This window comes from Schistocerca gregaria, chromosome 1 (genome assembly GCF_023897955.1).
Source record: "Schistocerca gregaria isolate iqSchGreg1 chromosome 1, iqSchGreg1.2, whole genome shotgun sequence".
Classification (NCBI taxonomy): Eukaryota; Metazoa; Arthropoda; class Insecta; order Orthoptera; family Acrididae; genus Schistocerca; species Schistocerca gregaria.
The window spans coordinates 1,109,558,788-1,109,586,431 of record NC_064920.1 but is presented as its reverse complement, the minus strand read 5'-3'; the positions used below and the strand labels follow the sequence as shown (position 1 = coordinate 1,109,586,431).

Genomic DNA, 27,644 nt, shown 5'->3' with positions numbered 1-27,644 from the left:
TTTGATCTTGCAGTGGATGTCGATGGTTTTCTTAGATTCACCTATAATGTACGACGCCTAGGATCCATTTTTTCATCATCTGTCAGTATTCGATGGAGAAACAAATTTCTTTTGTATCTGGCGAGCAGCATTTCACAAGTGGTCTTTCGAGTTGCTTGCTGTCTTCCATTCAGTTCATGCGGAATCCATTTTCCCAGTTTCTGCTCCTTTCCCATAGCTGTCAACCGAAGAGAAACGGCTATCTGCGTCACATTCAATTGTTCCACGAGTTCCTGTTGAGTTTATCATCTTCATCCAATAACGCCTGAAATTCGTTGTCATCGAACTTTTTCGGTGGTTACCCGCGCTCGTCGTTTCTCACGCCAAAATCATCTTTTAATTTTTTAAACCACTCGAAACACTGCGTTTTCCCAAGAGTATGTTCGACAAGCATTCGATGGCATTCTGCAGCAGTTTTCTTCAAATGATAACAGAAAACCAATGCCCGCAAATCGTAGTTCGTAGGCACAAAACTGAGCGTGTTAACGGGTTTGAAACAGATACCGATGTATGGCTCTTGGGTTACTGTGTGCTGACATTCGTCGTCCGCCGTTACAGGAAGCAGATGGCGCTACACGGTCTCACGGGCCCTACACTGACGGCTAGCACCGCCTATAGGTTTCATACTTCTACACCTGTTAGGACCTTCATTTATTCATTCCAAAATGACTGGAAGCTGTGCTGAATGTCAAAGGTTTTTCTGTGCCGAATTAGGCATGGCAGTGTGTTGTGTTTTTAGTGTTTGCATATCTTTGTCCTTCTCCTGTAGGTAAACTGATCTCAGCTGGTTACCCAGGATGAAGCTCCAGCTCGAAGTTCCACGAATGTGAATGCTTTTACTGGGAGATAGTTTAACATATATTGCCATTCAATCCGCACTCCGCCACCCCTTCCGACCTGTAACCTCCAGCTGTAAAAATTGAGCCTGGAATAAACGAATTTTCGTGTACGAACAAGACGACACAGTTATCAAAAAGTAAACTACTATAGATTTTTTAAAATAAAATAGGGGCACAAAGTTTAAGCGGTAAGTGGTTCATTTAGTCGGAAAGTGGACCCATACAAGTTACTCTGTGAGTACATACTGGAAAACTGATACAGGCAGAAGAGAAATTGTTGAAGAAAAGTGCCAGTCTACATTCATGGGTTGTAGTCGCTGTCACTGAAGCGAAAACGTGTAGCGTGCTGCAGTGCTCCACTTTCAAGGATTCGAGAGTGTACGGTGTTACCGACTCCCCGCTCCCCAGCGGAACTGCCACCTTCGCCACGCCAGGCCCTCACTTCGATTTTCTGGGTAATAGCCACCTCTCCAAACTATATTATTGTTTACCGGTAGTTACAACTCATATTTGTTGCATTACTGCGTTCGTAATTCATAATCATCCAAACATTTGACAGGTAGGAAGGAGTCTCTACATCCCGTGGGCAGGCGATTGGGTAATTTGCTGCGTGATGTTGGCCTTACTATCGGCAAAGCATGAAACGCGGAACCAAACAAAGCCAACCGCGACGTAATGCGGAGCAGCCCAGCGAGGAAATAAATTAGCTTCGCCGTCGGCCGCTATAATACGAAATTAAAGCCTGAATAGGTTGGAACCGGTTGTCGTGAATTGTAATTAATAATCGTCAGCCAAAGAGAAAAGATTTTCGTTCGGGCTGAATAAAGGCCAATACATCAGATAGCTGAGCCGATTTATTTAGAAAAATCCTGATCGAAAAAAAGTGAATCAAAATAAATTATTAATACTGCTGCGTGATTAACGACAGATAAATGGCACTCGAAAAACATGGAATAAAAGTCTGCTTGAAGGTTGTAATTAATCCTTTTTTAATCACTTGCAGTTTATATGATGTATGCGAAGGGGATCGCTGAAAAAGTGTGTCATACGGCAAACGCAACGTCAATTCTCTCTATCTGTCTGTCTATCTCTCTCTATCTCCGATATATAATCAATGCGGTTTTAATTATACAACCGACCATATTCCATCGGAAGAGTTGGACGTAAGTCACAAATCAGTTGTGGCCGCTTTAAATATGCCTTCAGTGTCTTAAAAACTGTGCTACACTGGCTTAACCCAGTTTCGGCAGCTGGGTAGCAGGAGTAAATAGTTAATACGTACGAAGTACATTCAGACAAAACATTATCTTCCCGAAAAAAATCGAAATTTTTCATATGACGGACGTTGAGAGAGAGTGAGTTTAGCGTTTATGCTATCAGAGTACAACATACTGTAGAATAGAAATCAAGTTCACACCCTTAGGACTGTGTCATGAAATGCCCTTGTTATGATTTTTTTATTTAAGTTGTAAGTTTTCTGACTTCTTTGGTCCTTCCCGCCACGAATTCCTCTCCTGACACAACCTTTTCATCTCCGAGTGGCACTTTCAACCGATGTCCTCAATTACTTGCTGGATGTATTCCAATCTCTGTCTTCCCCGACAGCTTTTGCCCTTTACAGCTCCCTCTAGTACCACGGAAGTCATTCCCTGATGTCCTAACAGATGTCCTATCATCCTGTCCCTTCTCCTTGTCAGTGTTTTCCACATATTCCTTTCCTCTTCTCTCCGATTCTGCACAGAACCTCGTCATTCCTTACCTTATAGGGCCAACTAATTTTTAACATTCTTCTCTAGCAACACACCTCAAAAGCTTCGATTCTCTTCTGTTCCGGTTTTCTCACAGTCCATGTTTCACTACCATAGAATGTTGTGCGCCAAACGTACATTCTCAGAAATTTCTTCCTTATATTAAAGTCTATGTTTGATACTAGTAAAGTTCTCTTGGACAGGAATGCCATTTTTGCCAGTGCTAGTCCGTTTTTGATGTCTTCCTTGCTCCGTCCGTCATTGGTTATTTTGCTGCCTAGGTAGCAGAATTCCTTAACTTCATCTACTTCGTGGCCATCAACCTTGATGTTAAGTTTCTCTCTGTTCTGATTTCTGCTACTTCTCATTACTTTCATCTTTCTTTGATTTATTGTTAGTTCACTTTCTTTACTCATTAGAACTGTTTATTTCATTCTGCAGATCATGTAATTCTTCTTCACTTTTACTCAGGTTCGCAATTTCATCAGATAATCGTATCATTGACGTCCTTTCACCTTGATTTTTCATTCTATTCTTGAACCTTTCTTTTATTTCCATCATTGCTTTTTCGATGTAGAGATTGAACTGTAGGGGCGAAAGACTACATCCCTGTCTTACACCCTTTTTAATCCGAACACTTTGTTCTTGCTCGTCCACTCTTATTATTCCCTCTTGGCTTTTGTACATACAGTATATTACCTGTTTCCCCCTATACTTTACCCCTATTTTTCTCACAATTTCAAACATCTTGCACAATTTTAGAATGTTGAACGCTTTTTCCAGGTCGACAAATTCTATGAACTGTACGTAGAAACGCTTAAAAATATTCACTCGATCCTGTCTTGGAATTTCTTAATGCTTTACAAGCGCAGCTTGAGAGAAATTTGCTCGAAGACCGGTTAAGGAATGTTCTACGTAGCGTCATATTGACTGGTCAGTCTCAGTCTAAATTGAGCAGCAGAACTACTGCAAAGGAGTCTATATACCCGCTGCCTGCTCATGAACAAAATGGAATGCTCCACAGCAACGAATCTTAGTTTTGCGAATGAAGTCATGCGGGGTGCATGCAAGCCCTCTTCCATCTCCGCGGGACGCAGGATGTACTTAGCGGCAGCGAGGCGGGAGAGCGATTGTTCTTTCCTGCCGCGCAAGTTCAGTCAACTGACTGACCAAGTACTACATGTGAAAGAGGGTGAACACAAAAAATCATTTTATATACGACACGGGACATCGCTCTCACAGTCTCCCCAAATATTCTCTTACATTCTGTGATTAATAGTTTCAAGGCGACTGAAAAGCATACATCACTTGCCACGAGAGGAAAGGAATATGCAGCGACAACAGCTGTGCGTTCGGGTGAAGTGCGAAAAAAATTTCCATTGTAACAAGATACATGATGACTCACTCATATTCGCGCAAAATTTGATCACTGCAACGGACCTAGGACCGCCGCTTGCCACAGCAGGAGTCCATAAAATCCCATGCACTTGCGGCCAAGTGTAAATAGCAACTATAAAAAGGAGTATTAAAACCCGGCTTAAGGAACACATGGGAAACTGTCGCCTGGGCAAGGAGGATAAATCAGTAGTAACAGATACTGCACTGGTACCGGGGAGCCATCCAAATTTGTTTCTCTGACACTGCAGTTGTAGCAAGGTCTAATCATTAACACGGTAGGATGCACAGAGGGGGCATAAAAACTCAAAACCACAAAGACGACTTTAATACGAGAGGAGGAGGGCTCAAATGGAGACAAGTTGTGTTCCTTACTACTAAATAGGACAAAAACCGCCAACTCTCCCCCAACCCCACCCCCACCCCCCAGCCCTACAAGCTCCATAGCAATCGTCCGCGATTTTACGCAGCAGTCTGATGACGTCACGATCCGACCGTTGCTCGGACACACACCGAGTGGTTATAATTAAACTGCAGCTACTCACAGGGGTCCAAGTGAGTTGCAACTATCGTATGGCAGTATGCTAATGTCGAACCGATTTACGTTGGCAGGAAAATTAGTTGCAAGTTTGGCCACCAGGTGCAAATTTGGAGCTGTACAGCACGTCGTCGACGTCTCCAGTGCTCATTCTGAACAAGTTGTGTAAGTGTCTGTTAATAATAAAATCAACATTATAGCGTTCTCACTTCTTTGAACTTTTCTCTTCACGTCCCGTACCTAATGAATTATAATACATATGGTAATATCTATATGTTTTACTTGCATTCACTGTGCCAGATTTTCAACTGGTGGACAAAATTGGAACTAATTTTTTTCCAGAGTAAATTGGCTCCGCATTAACGCTTAGAATATCTAGGAAGTCTCACAGCATACCATAATTACAGTCCACACTCTGTGAATAGCCTCACTATAATTATAACTTCGCGGTATAAACAATTCGGTTTGCTGGCCTTGTCTGAGTCTGTAACTCATTTCTGAGTATTAAAGTCCCTGACGATGTATCCAGCAAGAGGAGGAGACCAAACGATGTCCGGTGAATTATGCCTTGAACTGTAGCCTAATGCCCGTAAAACAAATATCAGTAATAATGCAATTACCGGCCGTGAAAACTTTCAATCTACACTCATTATCTTTCTGCGATTACATATCTTGGAACGTCTGTATCATCTTGCGTTCTTTGAAATTTGTATCTTCCGTGTTGTATCTATCGTCCCTCGTTCTCAATGGAAGTTTTGGCTGAAGGGAAAAGGGTACGCAGGTGCTTATGAAAACGTTTTAGACAATAATACGGGGCAACAGTGGAGAATCGAGTATGTGTTCTCAAGATAATATTCCTGAGCGCAAAACAAGGATCGTTGCACAACGTTGAGACAGAAATATGATGGATTTACTTGAGTGGCCTGCTCAACGTCCAATCGTGAACCCGAGAGACAATTTTTGGGATGTTCTAGAGCAGAGGTAGTCAAGCTTTTTACCCACCGCCCACTTTTCCATCGCTGTTAGTAATAAGATTTTCTAACACAATGTCACAGAAAGCAGATTTACAGCAAGTTAGAGCATATAATAATAATTACTTACCAAATGCCTTATACCGAAATATTATGAAAAACTGATCAGAATGTTTTTAAAATCCCTACCGCCTGCCGCCCATCATGAAAGATGGAACACCCATTAGTGGGGGGTTCAAATGTTCAAATGGCTCTAAGCACCATGGGACTTAACATCTGAGGTCATCAGTCCCCTAGAACTTAGAATTACTTACATCTAACTAACCTAGGGACATCACACATATCCATGCCCGAGGCAGGATGCGAAGCCGCGACCGTAGCAGCAGCGCGGTTCCGGACTTTAAGCGCCTAGAACCGCTCGGCCACACCGGCCGGCCTTAGTGGAAGGGGGGGGGGGGGGAAGGGGGGAGTGTTGATTGCCATTGGCGTAGAATGTAAACTATATGTCGGGCGAACTCGCCGAAAACCCGGAAACAACTGTATAATGGAGATAACTCCGCGATCAGACTGCCTGCCGATTCATCCTCTGCCACATGGCGTCATTTGGTTACGGAACCGTAAGCGATCAGCACACCGCTTTCGCGTCGGCTTTCCAGATCTTTAAGCCGCTAAATCTCCTTCAAGTTGCTCGTCAACTGGCCACGCGACGCCGAGTGCACTCCGTTCCAGTCCTCCCACCAAAGAAAAATAATGCCGGGCATTGAACTCAGGCCCTCCGCTTGGCAGTCAGATAGGCTGCCCGGTCAAGTACGTTGGAGGCCAAGGCTAAAATAGAACAAGAACAAAGTCTGCCTCCAGTGAATCATAATTCTCCTCCTGAAGGTCTAACCCTGTGACAATAACAAAAAGAGCTCCTACACTCTAGTAGGGCGACTGGAGCGAACAGCGGTTGGTGATATTCTTGGTCGCAAGTGTCAGTTCAACTTCGCTGTACTGCTGATGCAGAAATGTGAGAGTGCTCTAACTGCGACTTCGGCAGCAGTCCCCGTCATAACAACAGCGCTAAACGGATTAAAGCCACCCAGGAGCGGTATAAAGAGTGTCGCTCTTGAGACACCAATGGGCACTTCTCGAGAGGGCTGAAAGCGGTCAATGAAAAAAGTAAGAGGGTTGGGAATGCAGCACGGCGCTGAAGCCCGTCACCCGACCCCTCCATATTTCTCGTCTGAAAACCCGCCACCGACGTGAAAGAACAGCTTAGCCCCTCCAATTACCGAAGCTTTGAACTCGCCGCAGCTTCTACAAAGGCACGCCACCTGCCCTCGGATAGTAGTGGGATGATATCACACACCAAAGCTCCTGCCGCATCTCTCGAGCGCACGGTGCCACCTCCAGACGTCTAGTCCTTTCTTAGCAAAACCGCCCGCCAACCTTGCGATATCATCCGCTGTTCTGCAAAACCACAAGAATGCGGCGTACCGCTCCCGTTACAGGATCGGCGAGGACTGCCGCCGTGGGAAGAAAGGCGTGCCCTTCTTTCACAACAGCTCAGTCAACGGCATTTGTGCATTTATAGAGCTAAGGCGGAGTAGAATCTTGCTGCAAGTTCCGAGATATTACTTCAGATTTTGGATTCGAACGTAAATTAATTTGCATAGAAACTGTCTTATAATACGTCTGGGTAAGATCACGGAGTAGGATTGGCTATACAGTAAGTTAGCATACTGCACATGTCACCGTCATCAAAGAGATATTGTCATTTCCTGAACATATTTTGTGCCAATGCTGAAACTTTAATATTACATGCATTTGGACTCTTTTTCAACATTCATCTATTATTGAAAGTAATGGTGAATAATTAACCATTACTTTTACTAACAGATGAATGAATCAGTTAATGAAGCAGCCCACTACCATCTAGAAATTAAAAAGTAGGAGACTGCAATGGGCTGGACATGTGGCTAGAATGGAAAACAACAGAATCACCAAGAAAGCATTTGAAGGAACTTCCAAGCAACAAGACCATTGGGCCGACCCCGTAAAAGGTGCAGAGATGCCACAGAGAAGGACATAGCAGCATCAGAAATTTGCACAGGGTGGAGAAAGGCTGCGAGAGATAGAAGGCCGTGGAAGCAGATCACTGATGCTGCTCGTGGTCTACAGAGCCTGTGATCACTGAGAAGAGAGAGAGAGAGAATGGTGAATAATTGCTGGTGTGATGGAGACAAATCGAAATTACTATGTATAGTAACGAATTAATATGTGAGGCTAATTTATGTGACTGTATAACTTAACGGTTTTACGATTACGTTATAATTCTGTCAGAGACGGCAAAGGATTTGGTAGAGCAGGTGAACTGAATGGATAGTGTCTCGAAAAGAGTTTGTTAGACAAACATTAAAAAAGCAGGAAACCGGTAATGGAATACAGATGAATTAAATCAGGTGTTGCTCATCGAATTAGGTTAGGACATGAGACACTAGAACCGCCTGGAAAGCCACGCACGTTATCACTCCGCTTCCGGGATTCGGGGAGGTGAGAGTGCCACAGATCGAATCCACTCGCTGGATTAACAACGAGGACATGTCTGGATGTGGTTTTTACGCCGTTTCCCACGTCCGACTAGGTGAACGCCAGATTGGTAACTACTTCCCGCGTCAGTTATACGAATTGTAGACACTGCGAAAATGTTCGCACATTCTCCCATATAATAGCGCTAGATACAGGCAGTCGGAGTACATTGCCAGATCTGGAAAGTAACATGCTGACCCCCGTGAAGATTCGCGATAAGGGCCAGGAGAAAGGATTGTGCTGTTTGTTTACATGTACATTCTTCATTTTCTGCAAGGAAACAAAGAGGGCGAGCCTCCATATCTTCTATCTGGCAGTCTGCATGGCCATCTATATAGAGTATACATAAAGACTGGAAACACTTTCAATTATTTATTGCACAAGAACTAAAAATTTTACAGATGTATACATATTGCATTTTGAAGAGAAACTCTGAAAGTGGTTTTTTACATTTTTATTTTTTTTAACAAACTTTTGATAAGCGAACCTAGAATTCTTGCCATACTCGTCCCAGCATGGCATTGTTGACTGTGGCAGTCGCTTCCCGTATTCTCTCCCAGAGCTCTGCTACATCACGTGGTATAGGCGGTACATACACCAGATCTTTAATGTGTCCCCCAAAAAAAAAGCCACACGGAGTGAGATCTGGTGATCCGGGAGGCCATTTCATGAAACAGCTGTCTCCTATAGCACGGCCAATCCATCGATGCGGCAACTGACTATCGGCAGATTACCAAACTACGCTGTGGCGGTATACATTTGTATATGCGACCGCAGTCGATACGGAGATGCAATTAGTTTCCAGAATTGCAGCTGCCTGAGATGTGATTCGAATCACACCGTGGATATTCGTGAGAGTGCGGCAGAATCTTGTTCGCCGATGGCTGTCAGTTTCAGCATGTTTTGTAAGATGCAGTACAAATGGTACGTTCATTGTGTCAGTTATAGGATTTGCAGCTAATCTAACGTAAATTAAAGTACGGAATGAGATTTTCACTGTGCAGCGGAGTGTGCGCTGATATGAAACTTCTTGGCAGATTAAAACTGTGTGCCGGACGGAGACTCGAACTCTGGACCTCTGCCTTTCGCGAGCAACTGCTCTACCAAGTGAACTACCCGAGCACGACTCACGCCTCCTCCTCACAGCTTTACTTCTGCCAGTATCTCGTCTCCTACCTTCCAAACTTTACAGAACCTTGCAGAACTAGCACTCCTGAAAGAAAGGATATTGCGGAGACATTGCTTAGCCACAGCCTGGGGGATGTTTCACAGAATGAAATTTTCATTCCGCAGCGGTAGAGCACTTCCCGCGAAAGGCAGAGGTCCCGAGTTCTAGTCTCGGTTCGGCACACTGTTTTAATCTGCCAGGAAGTTTCATATCAGCGCACACTCCGCTGCAGAGTGGAAATCTCATTCTGCAAACATCCCCCAGGCTGTGGCTAGGCCATGTATTCATATCCAACGCGAGGGATTAGCCGAGTGGTCTGAAGCGTTGCAGTCATGGACTGTGCGGCTGGCCCCAGCGGAGGTTCGAGTCCTCCCTCGGGCGTAGGTGTGTGTCTGTTTGTCCTTACGATAATTTAGGTTAAGTAGTGTGTAAGCTTAGGGGCTGATGACATTAGCAGTTAAGTCCCATAAGATTTCACACACATTTGAACATTTTTCTCCCTATCCTTTCTTTCAAGAGTTCTGCAAGGTTCGCAGGAGAGCTTATGTAAAGTTTGGAAGGTAGGAGACGAGATACTGGGAGAAGTAAAGCTGTGAGGACGGGGCGTGAATCGTGCTTGGGTAGCTCATTTGGTAGAGCACTTGCCCACGGAAAACAGAGGTCCCGAGTTCGAGTCTCGGTGCGGCAAACAGTTTTAATCTGCTAGGAAGTTTTAAAAAAAGTACACAATAACATGATTTTATTACTATTATTTTCTTAAGTTGGCTTCTCCGACACCAAGTTTTTTATCTCAAATTGTTCAGTGGAGAATCCTCTACGTCCTGTTAATTTTTTGCCAGCTCTTACGAAAACACCCTTTACCTATTCTTGCTGTACCAGTTCCACTCCCATACAGAAGACACGGGTCTTGTAGTAAGAACTCTGAGCAGTATACTTTTTGTGTTGGTAGAAGAGCCAACACCGTGTTTAGCTCACGCAGGCTGGCGTGAGGAGGGAAGAACTATATTGACGTGAGGTCTGGAACATGACAAGGAATGAGAATTCAGAAAGCGGACGTAATTAGTTTGATAGTTAACTTTAATCCATTAATGATGAACGTCGCTCTTGACGCTACATGATTCACAAAGTAATTATAGTATCTGAATATGGCGCCTTGCTAGGTCGCAGCAAATGACGTAGCTGAACGCTATGCTAAACTGTCGTCTCTGCAATGAGAGCGTATGTAGACAGTGAACCATCGCAAGCGAAGTCGGCTGTACAACTGGGGGGAGTGCTGGGGAGTCTCCCTAGACTAAACCTGCCGTGTGGCGAACACTGATAGTGGCGACACGCGGGTCCGACATTTACTAACGGACCGCGGTCGATTTAAAGGCTATCAACTAGCAAGTATAGTGTCCACCCGCTCCTTCCGCCTCCATGATTTCTACCTCACCATTTATGGCCGTCGTTTCCACCTCACTCCTACCCACAAATACCTTGGCCTCACACTCGACCGCCACCTCACCTGGACTCCCCATCTCCTTACCTCCCAAAACAAAGCTCACAACCACCTCCGCCTCCTGAAACTCCTGTCCAGCCGGACGTGGGGTCTGCATCCTTCCACCATCCTTCACACCTACAAATCCTTGATCCGCCCCATCCTCTGTTATGCCAGCGTTGCTTGGATTTCCGCCCCTCCCCGGCTCTATAAAGCCCTCCAAATGTTCGAACGCCATGCGCTCCGCCGCGCCTTTACCATTGTGTCCCACCCTCTCTCCGTCTCCACACCCTCCATGTCCTTTCCCAACACAACTTCCACCGTCTACCCCTCCCGGACATCTACCCTTACTACCAACTCTAACCCCATTTTTCTTTTCCTCCTCAGGGCTCCCTCTCCTCCCCCTCCCTCCTCCTGAGCGGCTTCCCCCTCCTACTCCCCCTCCATCTCTTGTGCCTCCTTTCAGTGTGTCTGCGCTCCCTCCTGCCCTGTCTTCCCTCTTCCTCTCCCGCCCCACGTGTCTCCAGTCTCTAAGTGAACCCACTAATGCCCCTCCTCTCTTCATACCGCCGCTTTCCCTGCTGCCCCATGCTCTCCCCTCCTTTTCCATCCTCTCTGCCCTTTCCCTCGGCAGGTCCCGCCTGGCAGTTTTATTCTTCGTCGTGTGTGCTCCAAGTGGGTTTTAAGTGTGTTGTTCCGGTGTGTTTTTATTACTGTGGCCGACTTTTAATGTGTGCATGTCCATTCAGTGCCTTCTCTGAGTTTTGAAGACTCGCCGACTGTGTTTTTTTTTTTAACTTTCTGGTGACTTAACTGTCCTCCATGAGCGTCTCTGTGTTAGTCTATTTTTTACCTCCATTTTCTCCCATTATTCTGTTTTAAGTTCCCCCTTCTCGCCTTATGTATGTAACATTTTATTCTTGTTTTAAGTAGTTATGTCACTCGGCTGAAGAGCGGCGGATTGTCCCGCTGACAGCCCTCCGCTGCCCATACGGGGCAGGGTAATGAAATCACAATAACGGGAAAAAAATGTGTGGTGTCTGGCGGTGACACCACAATACTGTCACGTGTAGAATCTGAAAGGGGTTCCATCAGGCCGTGATGGAAATCAGAAGCAAGGCAAACAGTACGACATAGAGTGAAGTACAAGCAAGTGACACAGCGCACCTCACACAGTAGTGACGGCTACCTGACGTTGGCTGCAACCAGAAACAAGTGACTACCGGCCGAAGTCATCCGACTATTGACCAGTGCAGTGCACCGGAGAGAGAGCCCGTTGTGTGTACTCACGGTGCGCGTCTCGATGTCGATGTCGGCGCTGCGCAGGCGCGCGTGCCGGCGGCGGCGCTGCCCCAGCACGGGCGTGCAGAGGAAGAAGCGGGAGCAGCGGCGGCCGTCCTCGCGGTGGCGGTCCAGCTGGCGCATCAGCGGCACCGGCGTGCGTGCCGCAGACTCGTACAGCCGGCGCACCGCGGCCGGCCGCGTCTCCGCCGAGAACAGAGCCTGCGGCGCGGCGCGGCGCGCCGCGAAGTGCGTGGCGCGCGCGCTGAAGTCGCACAGGTCGCCCTCCGCTGCAACAGCGAAGCGCGACACGCGATCGTCAGGCGAGCACCGCTCAGCTCGTCTACTTACAGCCTGACCACACCCAGCACACAAAAACAAACATTCACCACCAACATACAAGCACACACACACACACACACACACAAAACCAAGCCACACAGCACACATGAAATTCCTTCACCAGGGAAGACGAGTGGAATATTCCAGAATTTCAAACAGCTGCCAGCATGAGTGTCTTACAAGTAGATACCTTAGGGGTTGCGAAGCAACTCAAATCGCTTGATACGGGCAAGTCTTCAGGTCCAGATTGTATACCGATTAGGTTCCTTTCAGATTACGCTGATACTATAGCTCCCTACTTAGCACTCATATACAACCGCTCGCTCACCGATAGATCTGCACCTGCAGATTGGAAAATTGCGCAGGTCGCACCAGTGTTTAAGAAGGGTAGTAGGAGTAACCCATCTAACTACAGACCTGTATCATTGACGTCGGTTTGCAGTAGGGTTTTGGAGCATCTACTGTATTCAACCATTATGAATGACCTCGAGGGGAACGATCTATTGACACGTAATCAGCCTGGTTTCAGAGAACATCGTTCTTGTGCAACACAGCTAGCTCTTTATTCGCACGAAGTAATGGCCGCTATCGCCAAGTTATCTCAAGTTGATTCCGTATTTCTAGATTTCGGGAAAGCTTTAGACACCGTTCCTCACAAGCGACTTCTAATCAAGCTGCGGGCCTATGGGGCATCGTCTCAGTTGTGTGACTGGATTCGTGATTTCCCGTCAGGAAGGTCGCAGTTCGTAGTAATAGACGGAAAATCATCGAGTAACACTGAAGTGATATCAGGTGTTCCCCAGGGAAGCGTCCTGGGACTTCTGCTGTTCCTGATCTATATAAATGACCTGGGTGACAATCTGAGCAGTTCTATTAGGTTGTTCGCAGATGATGCTGTAATTTGCCGTCTAGTGAGGTCATCCGAAGAGCAGTATCAGTTGCAAAGCGATTTCGAAAAGATTGCTCTATGGTTGACGCTAAATAACGAAAAGTGTGAGGTGATCCACACGAGTTCCAAAACAAATCCGTTGGAATTCGATTACTCGATAAATAGTACAGTTCTCAAGGCTGTCAATTCAACTAAGTACCTGGGTGTTAAAATTACGAACAACTTCAGTTGGAAAGACCACATAGATAATATTGTGGGAAAGGAGAGCCAAAGGTTGCGTTTCATTGGCAGGACACTTAGAAGATGTAACAAGCCCACTAAAGAGATAGCTTACACTACACTCGTTCGTCCTTTGTTAGAATATTGCTGCGCGGTGTGGGATCCTTACCAGGTGGGATTGACGTATGACATCGAAAGGGTGCAAAAAAGGGCAGCTCGTTTTGTATTATCACTTAATAGGGGAGAGAGTATGACAAATATCATAAGCGACTTGGGATGGAAGTCATTAAAGCAAAGACGTTTTTCGTCGCGCCGAGATCTATTTACGAAATTTCAGTCACCAACTTTCTCTTCCGAATGCGAAAATATTTTGTTGAGCCCAACCTACATAGGTATGAATGATCATCAAAATAAAATAAGAGAAATCCGAGCTCGAACAGAAAGGTTTAAGTGTTCGTTTTTCCCGCGCGCTGTTCGGGAGTGGAATGGTAGAGAGATAGTATTATTGTGGTTCGATGAACCCTCTGCCAAGCACTTAAATGTGAATTGCAGAGTAATCATGTAGATGTAGATGAAAAAAAAAAAAAATACCCACAACAACTAACAAATGGAACACTCCCACTTAACAACATATATATATAGTTACGTTGACTGCTCATACACCAAAAGATTTCCGACTCTCTGCTGGTTCTCAGCTGAGTGTTTAGAATATACCGTTTGCTGGGAAGTTCCATCGCTATAAATCATATGGCGCCATGTAGCTGATTTTCTTGCGCAAGAGCTGGCGAACCTGTTTTGACTCAAAATTGTACACGAGAAAATGTGTAAAAATATGGTTGTACAAAATCCAATGTTATCATTGAACTGCAAAGCCATCAGTGTTTCCAACTATATCATGCATGTTACTCGATTAATGCTCAATACAGACCACTGATTAGTTTTTTGTTCAAATGTGTGTGTCTGCCATCATATTACCATTTCTGAAATCATGTGTAGGGTTTCTCTATTTCGGCGTTACTCTAATCATTGGTCATTGTTACCCCAGTATTACAGATACACAATTTACGAGTATTATACAATGTCGATGCCAATGACATTGTGAAATTAAGGTATACAAGGATCCTGCAGAAGTGTCATCACTTCTGGCTCTATGCTGTTCATTTTTGCAACACAACCTACGACCAGCCTACAGACAGAAGTTATGACACTTTCTGCAGGAACTGACCATCACTTTGCAGGACAATGCTCAAGCACGTACAGTGGAAACTGTTACTGATTTGTCTGACTGACGGGGCTGCTAAGTGCTATACCACTTACTGCACTCCCCTGAATTAAGTCCTCGTAAATTCAACTCTAATTTTAAATTGAAGGAAACGCTTCACGGCGTCATATATATATAGGAAGGAAATTCAGCAATATATATTACAGAATTTCCTTCTGTTGTATTGACCAAAGTCCCAGAATCTTTCGGAAAAGATAAAGGTGAATAAAAAGTATTTACAGAAAGCAAGATAGAAAACCGCATCCTTTGGCGTCACAGTCCGATTCTCAATTACACTTACAAAGTAGCAACTTAAATTTAATTCTTTGATCATACAATGTCTGGGGCTTTAACGCAAGACATGTCATTAGCTCACAATTACAGCAAATCGTACCAATAATGATACGTTTGTGATAAATCTTCAATAAGCCGGTAAGCCGAGCAGATCTTCATAGTACACAAGGAATAATTCGAAAAGTACTAAATGGGAGAAGCTACACCGATTCGTCGTTTCCTGTCATTTTATTATAAAAAGTCGTACCAATAACTAAGAGTTTCCGAGAGATCCTCGATGTGCCTGTTCTTCGAAACAGTACGTCTTCACAATAAGTAACTTATAAGAACCACCAAATATAGGCTTCGGCTGCAAACGGCGTAATCCAGTATGGTGTGTGCTTGTGGCTTAGCTATTTTGCATCTCGTTGCCCACGTTCCTCTACATGAAGCAATAATCTTATGTGTCTGATACTGCCCTTCACGCTTGCGAATATTTCGCAACGTGAAATGACATGTCCTGACGCCAAAAAACACGAGCAGTTCCTCGTCTATCTTCGTTTTCTTTCGCTTTCAAGTTCCGTGTGTCGATGGTGTGAAGGTGAAACTCCGGGGAACGTTTCAGTACGTAGCCACTATGAAGTTGAGAAAGTATCAGATGCAGCGACCATTAAAATAGCGAAATGTACTAGAAATTACCCACAAATGTACTTCTCATTAGCAACAAACGAATAGTACAATACTGGCCATTAAAATTGCTACACCACGAAGATGACTTGCAACAGACGCGAAATTTAACCGACAGGAAGAAGATGCTGTGATATGCAAATTATTAGCTTTTCAGAGCATTCACACAAGGTTGGCGCCGGTGGCGACACCTACAACTTGCTGACTTGAGGAAAGTTTCCAACCGATTTCTCATACACAAACAGCCGTTGACCAGCGTTGCCTGGTGAAACGTTGTTGTAATGCTTCATCTAAGGAGGAGAAATGCGTACCATCACGTTTCAGACTTCGATAAAGATCGGAATGTAGCCTATCGCGATTGCGGTTTATCGTATCGCGACATTCCTGCTCGCGTTGGTCGGAATCCAATGACTCTTACCAGAAGATGGAATCGGTGGGTTCAGGAGGGTAATACGGAACGCCGTGCTGGATCCCAACGGTCTCATGTCACTAGCAGTCGAGATGACAGGCATCTTATCCGCATGGCTGTAACGGATCATGCAGCCACGTCTCGATCCCTGAGTCAACAGATGGGGACGTTTGCAAGACAACAACCATCTGCACGAACAGATCGACGACGTTTGCAGCAGCACGGACTATCAGCTCGGAGACCATGGCTGTGGTTACCCTTGACGTTGTATCGAAGACAGGAGCGCCTGCGATGGTGTACTGAACGACGAACCTCGGTGCACGAATAGCAAAACGTCATTTTTTCGGATAAATCCAGGTTCTGTTTACAGCACCACGATGGTCGCATCCGTGTTTGGCGTCATCGCGCTGAACGCACATTGGAAGCGTGTATTCGTCATCGCCATACTGACGTATCACCCGGCGTGATGGCATGGGGTGCCATTGGTTACACGTCTCGGTCACCTCTTGTTCCCATTGACGGCACTTTGAACAGTGGACATTACATTTCAGATGTGTTACGACCCGTGGCTCTACCCTTCATTCGATCCCTACGAAACCCTACATTTCAGGTGGATAATGCACGACCGCATGTTGCAGGTCCTATACGGGCCTTTCTGGATATAGCAAATGTTGGACTGCTGCCCTGGCCAGCACATTCTCCATATCTCTCACCAATTGAAAACGTCTGGTCAATGGTGGCCAAGCAACTGTCTCGTCACAATACGCCAGTCACTACTCGTGATGAACTGTGGTATCGTATTGAAGCTGCATGGGCAGCTGTAGCTGTACACGCCATCCAAGCTCTGTTTGACTCAATGCACAGGCGTATCAATGCCCTTATTACGGCCAGAGGTGGTTGTTCTTGGTACTGATTTCTCAGGATCTATGCACCCAAATTGCGTGAAAATGTCATACTCGTTTATCATCTGCGTTTCTTGTTGGTGTAGTAATTTTAATGGCCAGTAGTGTATTTAGGTAACTGAGATAGCGTTCGGGCCTGTTCCCGCAAGACACTGTACAGTGGTCAGACGTTGTACAAGCGCTGTGAATTCATTAGAGCTATCACTTCCAGAGCACGATACGAGCAATACGTTCGGCGCTCTGAAGCAATGAGGCAGCACTTAAGTTTACGACAAGTCTCTTGTGAAGTATGGAAGCGCAAAGGGGGCCAGCGATGGCAGTGGGCAATGACAATGGGCGTAGAGAAGTGTGCAGATCAGCCAGAGCTCCTACACAGAGCCACGGGAGCAGCAGGTCGCGGTTGCCGCTAAGGACGGCGTCGTTCCGTATTCTACGCGCCTGCTTGTCCCCCACATTGACAAAGGGAGTGGCGGACGGTTTACAAGCGATGCGGCGGGCGCACGCCGCGTCTGACATGCGTAACGGCGAGCCGACACGCCGGACGCTGCTCTGCTGCACCTCCGGAAACAGAGAGTTTACGCTCTGTTCCACCGACTTTAAGAGGCAATTCACGTGAGACTGTACTTCCGGGATACGGTCCTGCTTTACTCTTCCGTCGGAAATGTTTTTACGATGGCTGCGAAACAGTTTTGCATTAACGAAGAAGCCGCCGTACTAGCAATGCTGTAAATACTTTTAATGAATTTTTGTATGGGCAACAACTTAAGAGCAAACAGAAAAGTTATAAATCGCAATTTAAAAAACAGACCGCAACGCAGCGGCTAAAGTACCGGGTGATCAAAAAGTCAGTATAAATTTGAAAACTGAATACACGGAATAATGTAGATAGAGAGGTACAAATTGACACACATGCTTGGAATGACATGGAGTTTTATCAGAACAAAGAAAAAGATACAAAAGTTCGAAAAATGTCCAACAGATGGCGCTTCATCTGATCAGAATAGCAATAATTAGCATAACAAAGTAAGACAAAGCAAAGATGATGTTCTTTACAGGAAATGCTCAATATATGCACCATTATTCCTCAACAATAGCTGTAGTCGAGGAATAATGTTGTGAACAGCTCTGTAAAGCAGTCCGAATTTATGGTGAGGCATTGGCGTCGGATGTTGTCTTTCAGCATCCATAGAGATATCGATCGATCACGATACACTTGCGACTTCAGGTAACCCCAAAGCCAATAATCGCACGGACTGAGGTCTGGGGACCTGGGACGCCAAGCGTGACGAAAGTGGCGGCTGAGCACACGATCATCACCAAACGACGCGCGCAAGAGATCTTTCATGCGTCTAGCAATATGGGGTGGAGCGCCACCCTGCATAAATATCGTACGTTCCAGCAGGTGTTTATCAGCCAGGCTGGGGATGATGCGATTCTGTAACATATCGGCGTACCTCTCACCCGTCACGGTAGCAATTACAAAACCACAATCACACATTTCCTCGTAGAAAAAACGCCAGATAACGGTAGATGTGGTAAATCCAACCCATACCGTGACTTTCTCGTCGTGCAATGGAGTTTCCACGACAGTTCTAGGATTTTCGGTAGCCCAAATTCTGCAGTTGTGGGCGTTGACAGACCCTCGGAGCGTGAAATGAGCTTCGTCTGTCCACAAAACGTTACTTAGCCAATCGTCATCTTCCGCCATCTTTTGAAACGCCCACACAGCAAATGCCCTACGCTTCACTAAATCGCCAGGTAACAGTTCTTGACGCCGATGGATTTTGTACAGATAGCATCGGAGGGTACGCCTAAGTGCCAACCAAACAGTAGTGTATGGAATATCGGTGTGACGTGCGACTGCACGAGCGCTGACTTCCCCGTGCATAGACGAACCCGCTACAGTCTCCCTTTCTTCCTGAACTGTCTCAGCAGCATTACGCCTTGTGCTCGGTCGGCCACTACGGGGTCTATTGTCTAAACAACCCGTGGCTTCGAACTTCGAAATCATTCTAGCCACAGCTGCACTTCTCAACGGACCTTTACCAGTTCGAAGAATCCCCTTCCTATGACGATAGGATCGTAACGCTGACCTAGCAGATTCCCCATTCTGATAATACAGCTTCACTAAAAGCGCTTTTCAGGTAACGTCAACATGCTGCGACTGCTGGTGCATCTGATACTCTCTATCATTACAGCTCCTTTTATACACGATTGTCATGCGCAGTCACTGACGCTTTGCTGTCCAGCGCCATCTGTCGGACATTCTGCGAACTTCGTTTTTTTTAGGTTCTAATAAAACCTGAAGTCAATTTTTACCTCTCTATCTACATTATTTATTTACACTGACTTTTTGATCACCCGGTAGGTACTTACAGGGAAGAATGGCCCCCGTTGAACTCTCCATATGAGGATACTTTGGTAAGTCCCGTAAATTTCCGTGAATATTTGTGGCACCTGCATGGTTCGTAAGCTTGATTATTCCAAGGATAGGATACGGAATTTCAACAAAGTACAGCGTAGAATTCATTGTTGACAGCCGTCTGAAGTGATCAGTGCATCGACTGCGATTAAAAACGGAGGAAATTGTGTTTCGTGCTGTTATTAAACATTTTCATTTCAAGCGTTGGGCAGCCGCACACATTAAAACAGAATTCTATGAAATTCAAGCGGGCTCTGCACTATTAAAGTTCACGTGGAATCTGCACCATCACTGAAGACCTTTTACTTTTCGATTAATGAATTTAAACATGCTCGGACAAGCACCGAAGACGAAACGCGTTCCGGCCATCCAACTGAGGTCACCACAAGGGAAACCATTGACAGAATCCATGATCCGATAATGCAAGACCGCCGAATAAAAAGTTGTGAGGGTGCTGAGGCATCTGAACTGGACTAGGGCATAATATGCTCCGCGGAGAATTGGCTCTGAAGAAGCCGTATGCGAGGTGGATGCCACGATTACTCCAACCAAAAGCGCATCAGGCACTACATTTCAATGCAATGTCTGGAAATGTTTGATCGCAATCCACAAGATCTTTTGCGCCGATTTGTGACTGTTGATACCTGACTCCATGATTACAAACCAGAGTCAAAACGGCAGTCAAAACAATGGACAAAGGTTGACCATTCTGTCAGCTAGTAAGTTGATCGAGACTTTTTTTTCAATTCCCAAGGAATAATTCTCATAGATTACCATAATTAGACCCTATTATGCTTCACTACTGGATCATATAAAACTTGCGTTGGTTGAGAAAAGACGAAGGTTCAGACGCAAAAAGGTACTGTTTCGAATGATAATGTACCACTCCACACATCAGCGATAACAACGGCGAAAGTGTATGTACTGCACTTCGAGTTGATTCTTCATCCACCCTATTCTCCAGACTTGGCCTCAAGTGACTTCTACCTCTTCTCTAACTTGCAAATTTGGCTTGCTCGGTAGAAATTTCCATCAGACGAGGAAATGATAGTTGCAGTCTACGAGTATTTTGCAGAGTTTGACAGAAGCTATTTTTCTGATGCGATGAAAAAGCTGGGGGATCGCTGGACCAAGTGCATATCGTCAAAAGAGGCTATGCCGAGAAGTTAGGTGAACTGTTTAAGCAACTTTTTTTTATCAGACTTGTCTAGCCATCCTCGTATTACTGTGTAGCTCCATACCTGTTTTAATTGTTGTTGTATTTGATGTCTTCAGTTCGAAAATTACTTCCACGCAACTGTCCATCTACTCAACTCTATCCTGTGTACGCGTCTTAATCTCTAACCACTACAGTCCACACCTGTATAAACTTGTTTACTGCCTTTGGTCTAGCCCTCCAATTCCTCCCCCCCCCCCCCCCCCACCCCCGCCTTTTCACACTTCCCTCCATTACCAAACTGACGATCCGTTGATGTGTCACGATATATTTTATCAATCGATCCCTTCTTTTAACCAAGCTGTGGCACAGATTTTATTTTTTCACAATGCGATTCAATACCTCCTCATTAGTTATTCGATCTGCTCATCTAATCTTTGACATTTCTCTGCAGCATCACATTTCAAAAGCGTCAATTATCTCCTTGTGTGAACTGTTTATCATCCGTGTTTCACTTTCAGAAAAGACTTCCTAACATTTAAATTTATTCATAACTTAGTTTTGCTGCTCTTGCATTAGGCGTGTTTACCTATAAAGATTACTGGATGTGAGATTCGCCTGTTATGCAGACATCATTGTTTCATATAGACCCAAATATTTATCAGCATCTTTGTCTCTCCCTCAGTGGGCTGTTTTTATTTAAATCTGTCAAATGTGAAAATTTTATAAGAAATAATCTACGAAAATGAGGCCTAAAAACAGTTTTTGTGTGTCGTTATCATTAGCTTATTTCTACATTATGTGGTTATACAGGAGCCTCTGTACATTATCATGCACTGGTAGCTTGTCATCTGCGACTAAATTATGATAATGTGAATTTGGTTGGCGAGTTAAAATATCACTTTACATCAAAACGTAATTTTGCTGTGTGAAGATTTTTCGCGACTGTATTTGGAGTTACTCACATTTAGCTCTCGCAATTTTTTTTTATCTGCATCCAATGTTATGAGTCGTTAGGAAGATCACAGAAAGAGTACACATATTTTATAGAACTTCAGTTGTAAATAACACCAATCAAATTTTGCCAAACACAATGTAAATAATGTTGTTGTTGTGTATCCAGCCTCAGTTGCTGTTTACTTGTTCTCGAGTGGGTTTGGCGTCAACTTGAGAACAGTATCATGAACTAGTGGTGTCTAGTCAGTTAGGTAGCAGCTCTTCGTTGAGTCTATTCTGCTTTACCCGATAGTTCACTAGAATAGGTTTTAGACTGCTAAGCATGATTGAAGAATCGGCCATATATGTGGTTTGTAAGCAACTTCATTGGTGCATCAGTTATACTCTCTTACCAGTCTTCCAAAAGTAAATTTACGTATTCCGCCGACTTTAAACTGGTCTGGTCAGATACTCCTAGATATACGATGACATATAAGCGATTTACAAAGCATCTGACAATGTATACAGTTAGTGGTCCTGCTTCAAGTCGAATGTTTATAATTATAAAATTATCCTGCACTTTGCAACAGTCCTCGAAGGATGCTGACTTCCATGACAACGATTTTTCTGTCTGCGGACAACCTAAGGTAGCTACCGACGTTATTTACCACCCAGTTTTAATTTTTATGAGGTTTCTCTATAAAACAGCTCAAGACTATCGCTATCGTTTCTCGTTCGAGACATAAAATATAGCTTTTCTGATTACGATACAATCGGAGGAAACTATTCCTTCGTTAAAGATTGCTCTATGAATGAAACGTTAAATACCGTTAGCAGTCTGTTCGTACCAGAGTATTCAGCCTTAAAAACGATATTTATTCATTTGCCCAAAACTGCGTATGATGGTTTTGACGCCGAGTAGCTTTGGGATATTAGATAAAATATTTGTATGAATTCGGCATTTCGTTTCGCAGACTATGAATTATTTCAACAACTGTCTGCCCCTCCGTAATGAACGTCGTTGTGCAGTGCTGCAGCTGCTTGAGCTACAGGCTCCAGTCTCAAACGAGTCGTGTCCGCTGTCCGTCGAGGACCGTTGTAAATCCTGGAGCTGGAGGCGTACCCTCAAGGTCGCCGGCGTGACGTCACCGGAAGTGGGCGACCGCCGCAACCTGTCTGGGCGTCCGTTGGTGTGTGTGTGTGTGTGTGTGTGTGTGTGTGTGTGAGAGAGAGAGAGAGAGAGAGAGAGAGAGAGAGAGAGAGAGAGAGAGAGAGAGACAGGGGGGGGGGCATAGGACAGGAAGAGAAGAACGCGAGCTAATATTATTCGAAGGAGCAACCATTACTGCCGCCAGACGATACAAGCTTTGCATACTTCATGAGGGAAACTAACTGCCAATGGGAATTAATGAGGCTGTCGTATACATTGTTAGATGAGGAACATCGAAGCTAATTCGAGAAACACTCGTTTGTTTGACAGGGTCATCCCACGTAAGCAACTGTCCCGAGCTTGCGAACAATGGCGTTACTCTCTATGATGTTAGGGGAGTTTTACGGAAAGTTTCACTGCGATTGCTGTAATGAATAAGATAGCTGTACCTCTTCCCATGTGCTACTAGATCATTAAAAGAGCATGAAAAACAAGTTAATTTAATATATCGGTAGTTAAAATTAATTGTTAAGGCTTTCGTGAACAGACTGCCTGTTGGCTTCTCCCACCATTGCGGGTCCACCGCCAGCAATGTAGGGTGAAACATTGTCATTACTTTTTTGTTCCCTGCATTTCCATTTGAAATGCCAGGTAGCTCAAAAATAACAGTTGTTTTGTTGTTGTCTTCAGTCCTGAGACTGGTTTGATGCAGCTCTCCATGCTACTCTATCCTGTGCAAGCTGCTTCATCTCCCAGTACCTACTGCAACCTACATCCTTCTGAATCTGCTTAGTGTAATCATCTCTCGGTCTCCCTCTACGATTTTTACCCTCCACGCTGCCCTCCAATGCTAAATTTGTGATCCCTTGATGCCTCAAAACATGTCCTACCAACCGATCCCTTCTTCTAGTCAAGTTGTGCCACAAACTTCTCTTCTCCCCAATCCTATTCAATACCTCCTCATTAGTTACGTGATCTATCCACCTTATCTTCAGTATTCTTCTGTAGCACCACATTTCGAAAGCTTCTATTCTCTTCTTGTCCAAACTAGTTATCGTCCATGTTTCACTTCCATACATGGCTACACTCCAAACAAATACTTTCAGAAACGACTTCCTGATACATAAATCTATATTCGATGTTAACAAATTTCTCTTCTTCAGAAACGCTTTCCTTGTCATTGCCAGTCTACATTTTATATCCTCTCTACTTCGACCATCATCAGTTATTTTACTTCCTAAATAGCAAAACTCCTTTACTACTTTAAGTGTCTCATTTCCTAATCTATTCCCTCAGCATCACCCGATTTAATTTGACTACATTCCATTATCCTCGTTTTGCTTTTGTTAATGTTCATCTTATATCCTCCTTTCAAGACACTGTCCATTTCGTTCACCTGCTCTTCCAAGTCCTTTGACGTCTCTGACAGAATTACAACGTCATCGGCGAACCTCAAAGTTTTTACTTCGTCTCCATGAATTTTAATACCTACTCCAAATTTTTCTTTTGTTTCCTTTACTGCTTGCTCAATATACAGATTGAATAACATCGGGGAGAGGCTACAACCCTGTCTCACTCCTTTCCCAACCACTGCTTCCCTTTCATGCCCCTCGACTCTTATGACTGCCATCTGGTTTCTGTACAAATTATAAATAGCCTTTCGCTCCCTGTATTTTACCCCTGCCACCTTTAGAATTTGAAAGAGAGTATTCCAGTCAACATTGTCAAAAGCTTTCTCTAAGTCTACAAATGCTAGAAAAGTAGGTTTCCCTTTTCTTAATCTTTCTTCTAAGATAAGTCGTAAGGTCAGTATTGCCTCACGTGTTCCAACATTTCGACGGAATCCAAACTGATCCTCCCAGAGGTTTGCATCTACCAGTTTTTCCATTCGTCTGTAAAGAATTCGCGTTAGTATTTTGCAGCCGTGGCTTATTAAACTGATAGTTCGGTAATTTTCACATCTGTCAGCACCTGCTTTCTTTGGGATTGGAATTATTATATTCTTCTTGAAGTCTTGAGGGTATTTCGCCTGTCTCATACATCTTGCTCACCAGCTGGTAGAGTTTTGTCAGGACTGGCTCTCCCAAGGCCGTCAGTAGTTCTAATGGAATGTTGTCTACTCCGGGGGCCTTGTTTCGACTCAGGTCTTTCAGTGCTCTGTCAAACTCTTCACGCAGTATCGTATCTCCCATTTCGTCTTCATCTACATCCTCTTCTATTTCCATACTATTGTCCTCAAGTACATCGCCCTTGTACAAACCTTCTATATACTCCTTCCACCTTTCTGCCTTCCCTTCTTTGCTTAGAACTGGGCTGCCATCTGAGCTCTTGATATTCATACACGTGGTTCTCTTCTCTCCAAAGGTCTCTTTAATTTTCCTGTAGGCAGTATCTATCTTACCCCTAGTGAGATAAGCTTCTACATCCTTACATTTGTCCTCTAGCCATCCCTGTTTAGCCATTTTGCACTTCCTGTCGATCTCATTTTTGAGACGTTTGTATTCCTTTTTGCCTGCTTCATTTACTGCATTTTTATATTTTCTCCTTTCATCAATTAAATTCAATATTTCTTCTGTTACCCAAGGATTTCTAACAGCCCTCGTCTTTGTACCTACTTTATCCTCTGCTGCCTTCACTACTACATCCCTCAGAGCTACCCATTCTTCTTCTACTGTATTTCTTTCCCCTATTCCTGTCAATTGTTCCCTTATGCTCTCTCTGAAACTCTGTACAACCTCTGGTTCTTTCAGTTTATCCAGGTCCCATCTCCTTAATTTCCCACATTTTTGCAGTTTCTTCAGTTTTAATCTACAGGTCATAACCAATAGATTGTGGTCAGAGTCCACATCTGCCCCTGGAAATGTCTTACAACTTAAAACCTGGTTCCTAAATCTCTGTCTTACCATTATATAATCTATCTGATACCTTTTAGTATCTCCAGGGTTCTTCCACGTATACAACCTTCTTTCATGATTCTTAAACCAAGTGTTAGCTATGATTAAGTTGTGCTCTGTGCAAAATTCTACTAGGCGGCTTCCTCTTTCATTTCTTAGCCCCAATCCAAATAACAGTTAAGATGAAATTTTCTGATGGGTAAAAACCAAACGTTTCGATTCGGTTTTCGAAAGATCTTACTATTATCACAATCATGTAAGTCTGTAATATTGAATATACGTTACCAATAATTACTTTTTCTAATTAGTACGATTAATGCGGTGGAGGTTGCAGGTTTCTCACGTAGTCCACCCACTACACACATATGTTGTGCTTTGTCCCGTACATAGCTGATGTTAAAGTGAGACATATACTGTGTCTAACAAATGCTACATATCTCAAGAAAACGTCTTCTCCAAGTTGTAGATAGTACCTGCAGTAGTCCAGAAATTGCTTCGAAAGAGATAAATGAAATAACTGACAGCACGACAGAGCACTAACTGCATGAGGGCTACTATAGTGCCGTAGGCAGTATTCTTCTTCTTCTTCTTCTTTCTTTCTTCGTTTGGGGCATCTAAGGACCACGCACCAATTGTTTCTTTGTTGTTCTTTATTTCTCCTCCAGTACTCTTTCATCTTTTCACTATGTATCCTTTTTCTCTCCTCGGACCATTTTGACCCTGTCTTCTTCTCCCTCTTATTACTACTACTACTATTAGACATAAATCATTAACAGCCAGTTCAGAAGTAAGGAGTGCAGCGGCAGTAAGCAAGTCATTTACGAACAGTGAGTAAAGTGCGCACATTTTAACATGGTTAATTTTAAAAGGAACTGCAGTGCGCAGGTCAGGTAAGTGCCGAAATGTAAAGGAGTAATACAGGGGAAATATGTTTGTAACAAGTGTCTATCCTCACTGTGGATAGTCAGCTTTCTTATCTACATCTACATGGATATTCTGAAAATCGCATTCAAGTGCCTGGCAAAGGGTTCATCGATCCACCTTCACAATTGTCTATTATTCCAATCTCGTACAGAGCGCTGAAAACGCGAACACTTATATCTTTCCGAACGATCTCTGATTTCCCTTATTTTATAATGATGATCGTTTCTATGTCGGTCGATGTCAACAAAATATTTTCGCATTCAGAGGAGAAAGTTGGTGATTTCAATTTCGTGAGAAGATTCCGTCGCAACGAAAACGCCTTTCTTTTAATGATGTCCAGCCCAAATCCGGTACCATTTCAGTGACACTCTCTCCCATATTTCGCGATAATACAAAACGGGCTGCCCTTCTTTGAACTTTTTCGATGTACTCGGTCAGTCCTATCTCCTAACGTCCCACATCGCGCAGCAGTATTCTAAAGCACATGTGGATGACCTCACATTTTTCGTTATTTAGGGTCAATTGCCAATTTCCGCACTATACACATATATTTTCTAAATAGTTTTGCAATTTGTTTTAATCTTGTGATGACTTTATTAGTGGATAAACGACAACGTCATCTGCAAACAACATAAGACGGCTGCTCAAATTGTCTCCCAAATCGTTTATATGGCCGGCCGTTGTGGCCGAGCGGTTGTAGGCGCTTCAGTCCGGAACCGCGCTATTGCTACGGTCGCAGTTTCGAATCCTGCCTCGGGCGTGGATGTGTGTGATGTCCTTAGGTTAGTTAGGTTTAAGTAGTTCTAAGTTCTAGGGGACTGATGACCTCAGATGTTCAGTCCCGTAGTGCTCAGAGACATTTGAACCATTCCGTTTATATGAATAAGGAACAGCAAAGAGCCGAGAACACTACCTTGGGTAACGCCAGAAATCACTTCTGTTTTACCCGATGACTTTCCGTCAGTTACTACGAACTGTGATCTCTCTGACAGGAAGTCACAAACCCAGTCACATAGCTGAGACGATATTCCATAAGCACGCAATTTCACTACCAGCTGCTTGTGTGGTACAGTGACAAAAGCCTTCCGGAAATCCACGAATACGGAATCGATCTGAAATCCCTTGTCAATAGCACTCAGCACTTCATGTGAAT

At 44.3% G+C, this 27,644-nt stretch overlaps 1 protein-coding gene across 2 annotated transcripts in view; it reads right to left on the bottom strand.

Moving 5' to 3' along the window:
* Positions 1–27,644, bottom strand: part of LOC126283304 (uncharacterized) — a 777,804-nt gene that overhangs the window by 107,578 nt on the left and 642,582 nt on the right. For both annotated transcript variants that reach the window (XM_049982262.1, XM_049982261.1), the window contains exon 2: positions 12,037–12,317. In XM_049982262.1, coding sequence (XP_049838219.1) covers positions 12,037–12,317 — 281 coding nt within the window. The remainder of the gene's footprint in view (positions 1–12,036; positions 12,318–27,644) is intronic.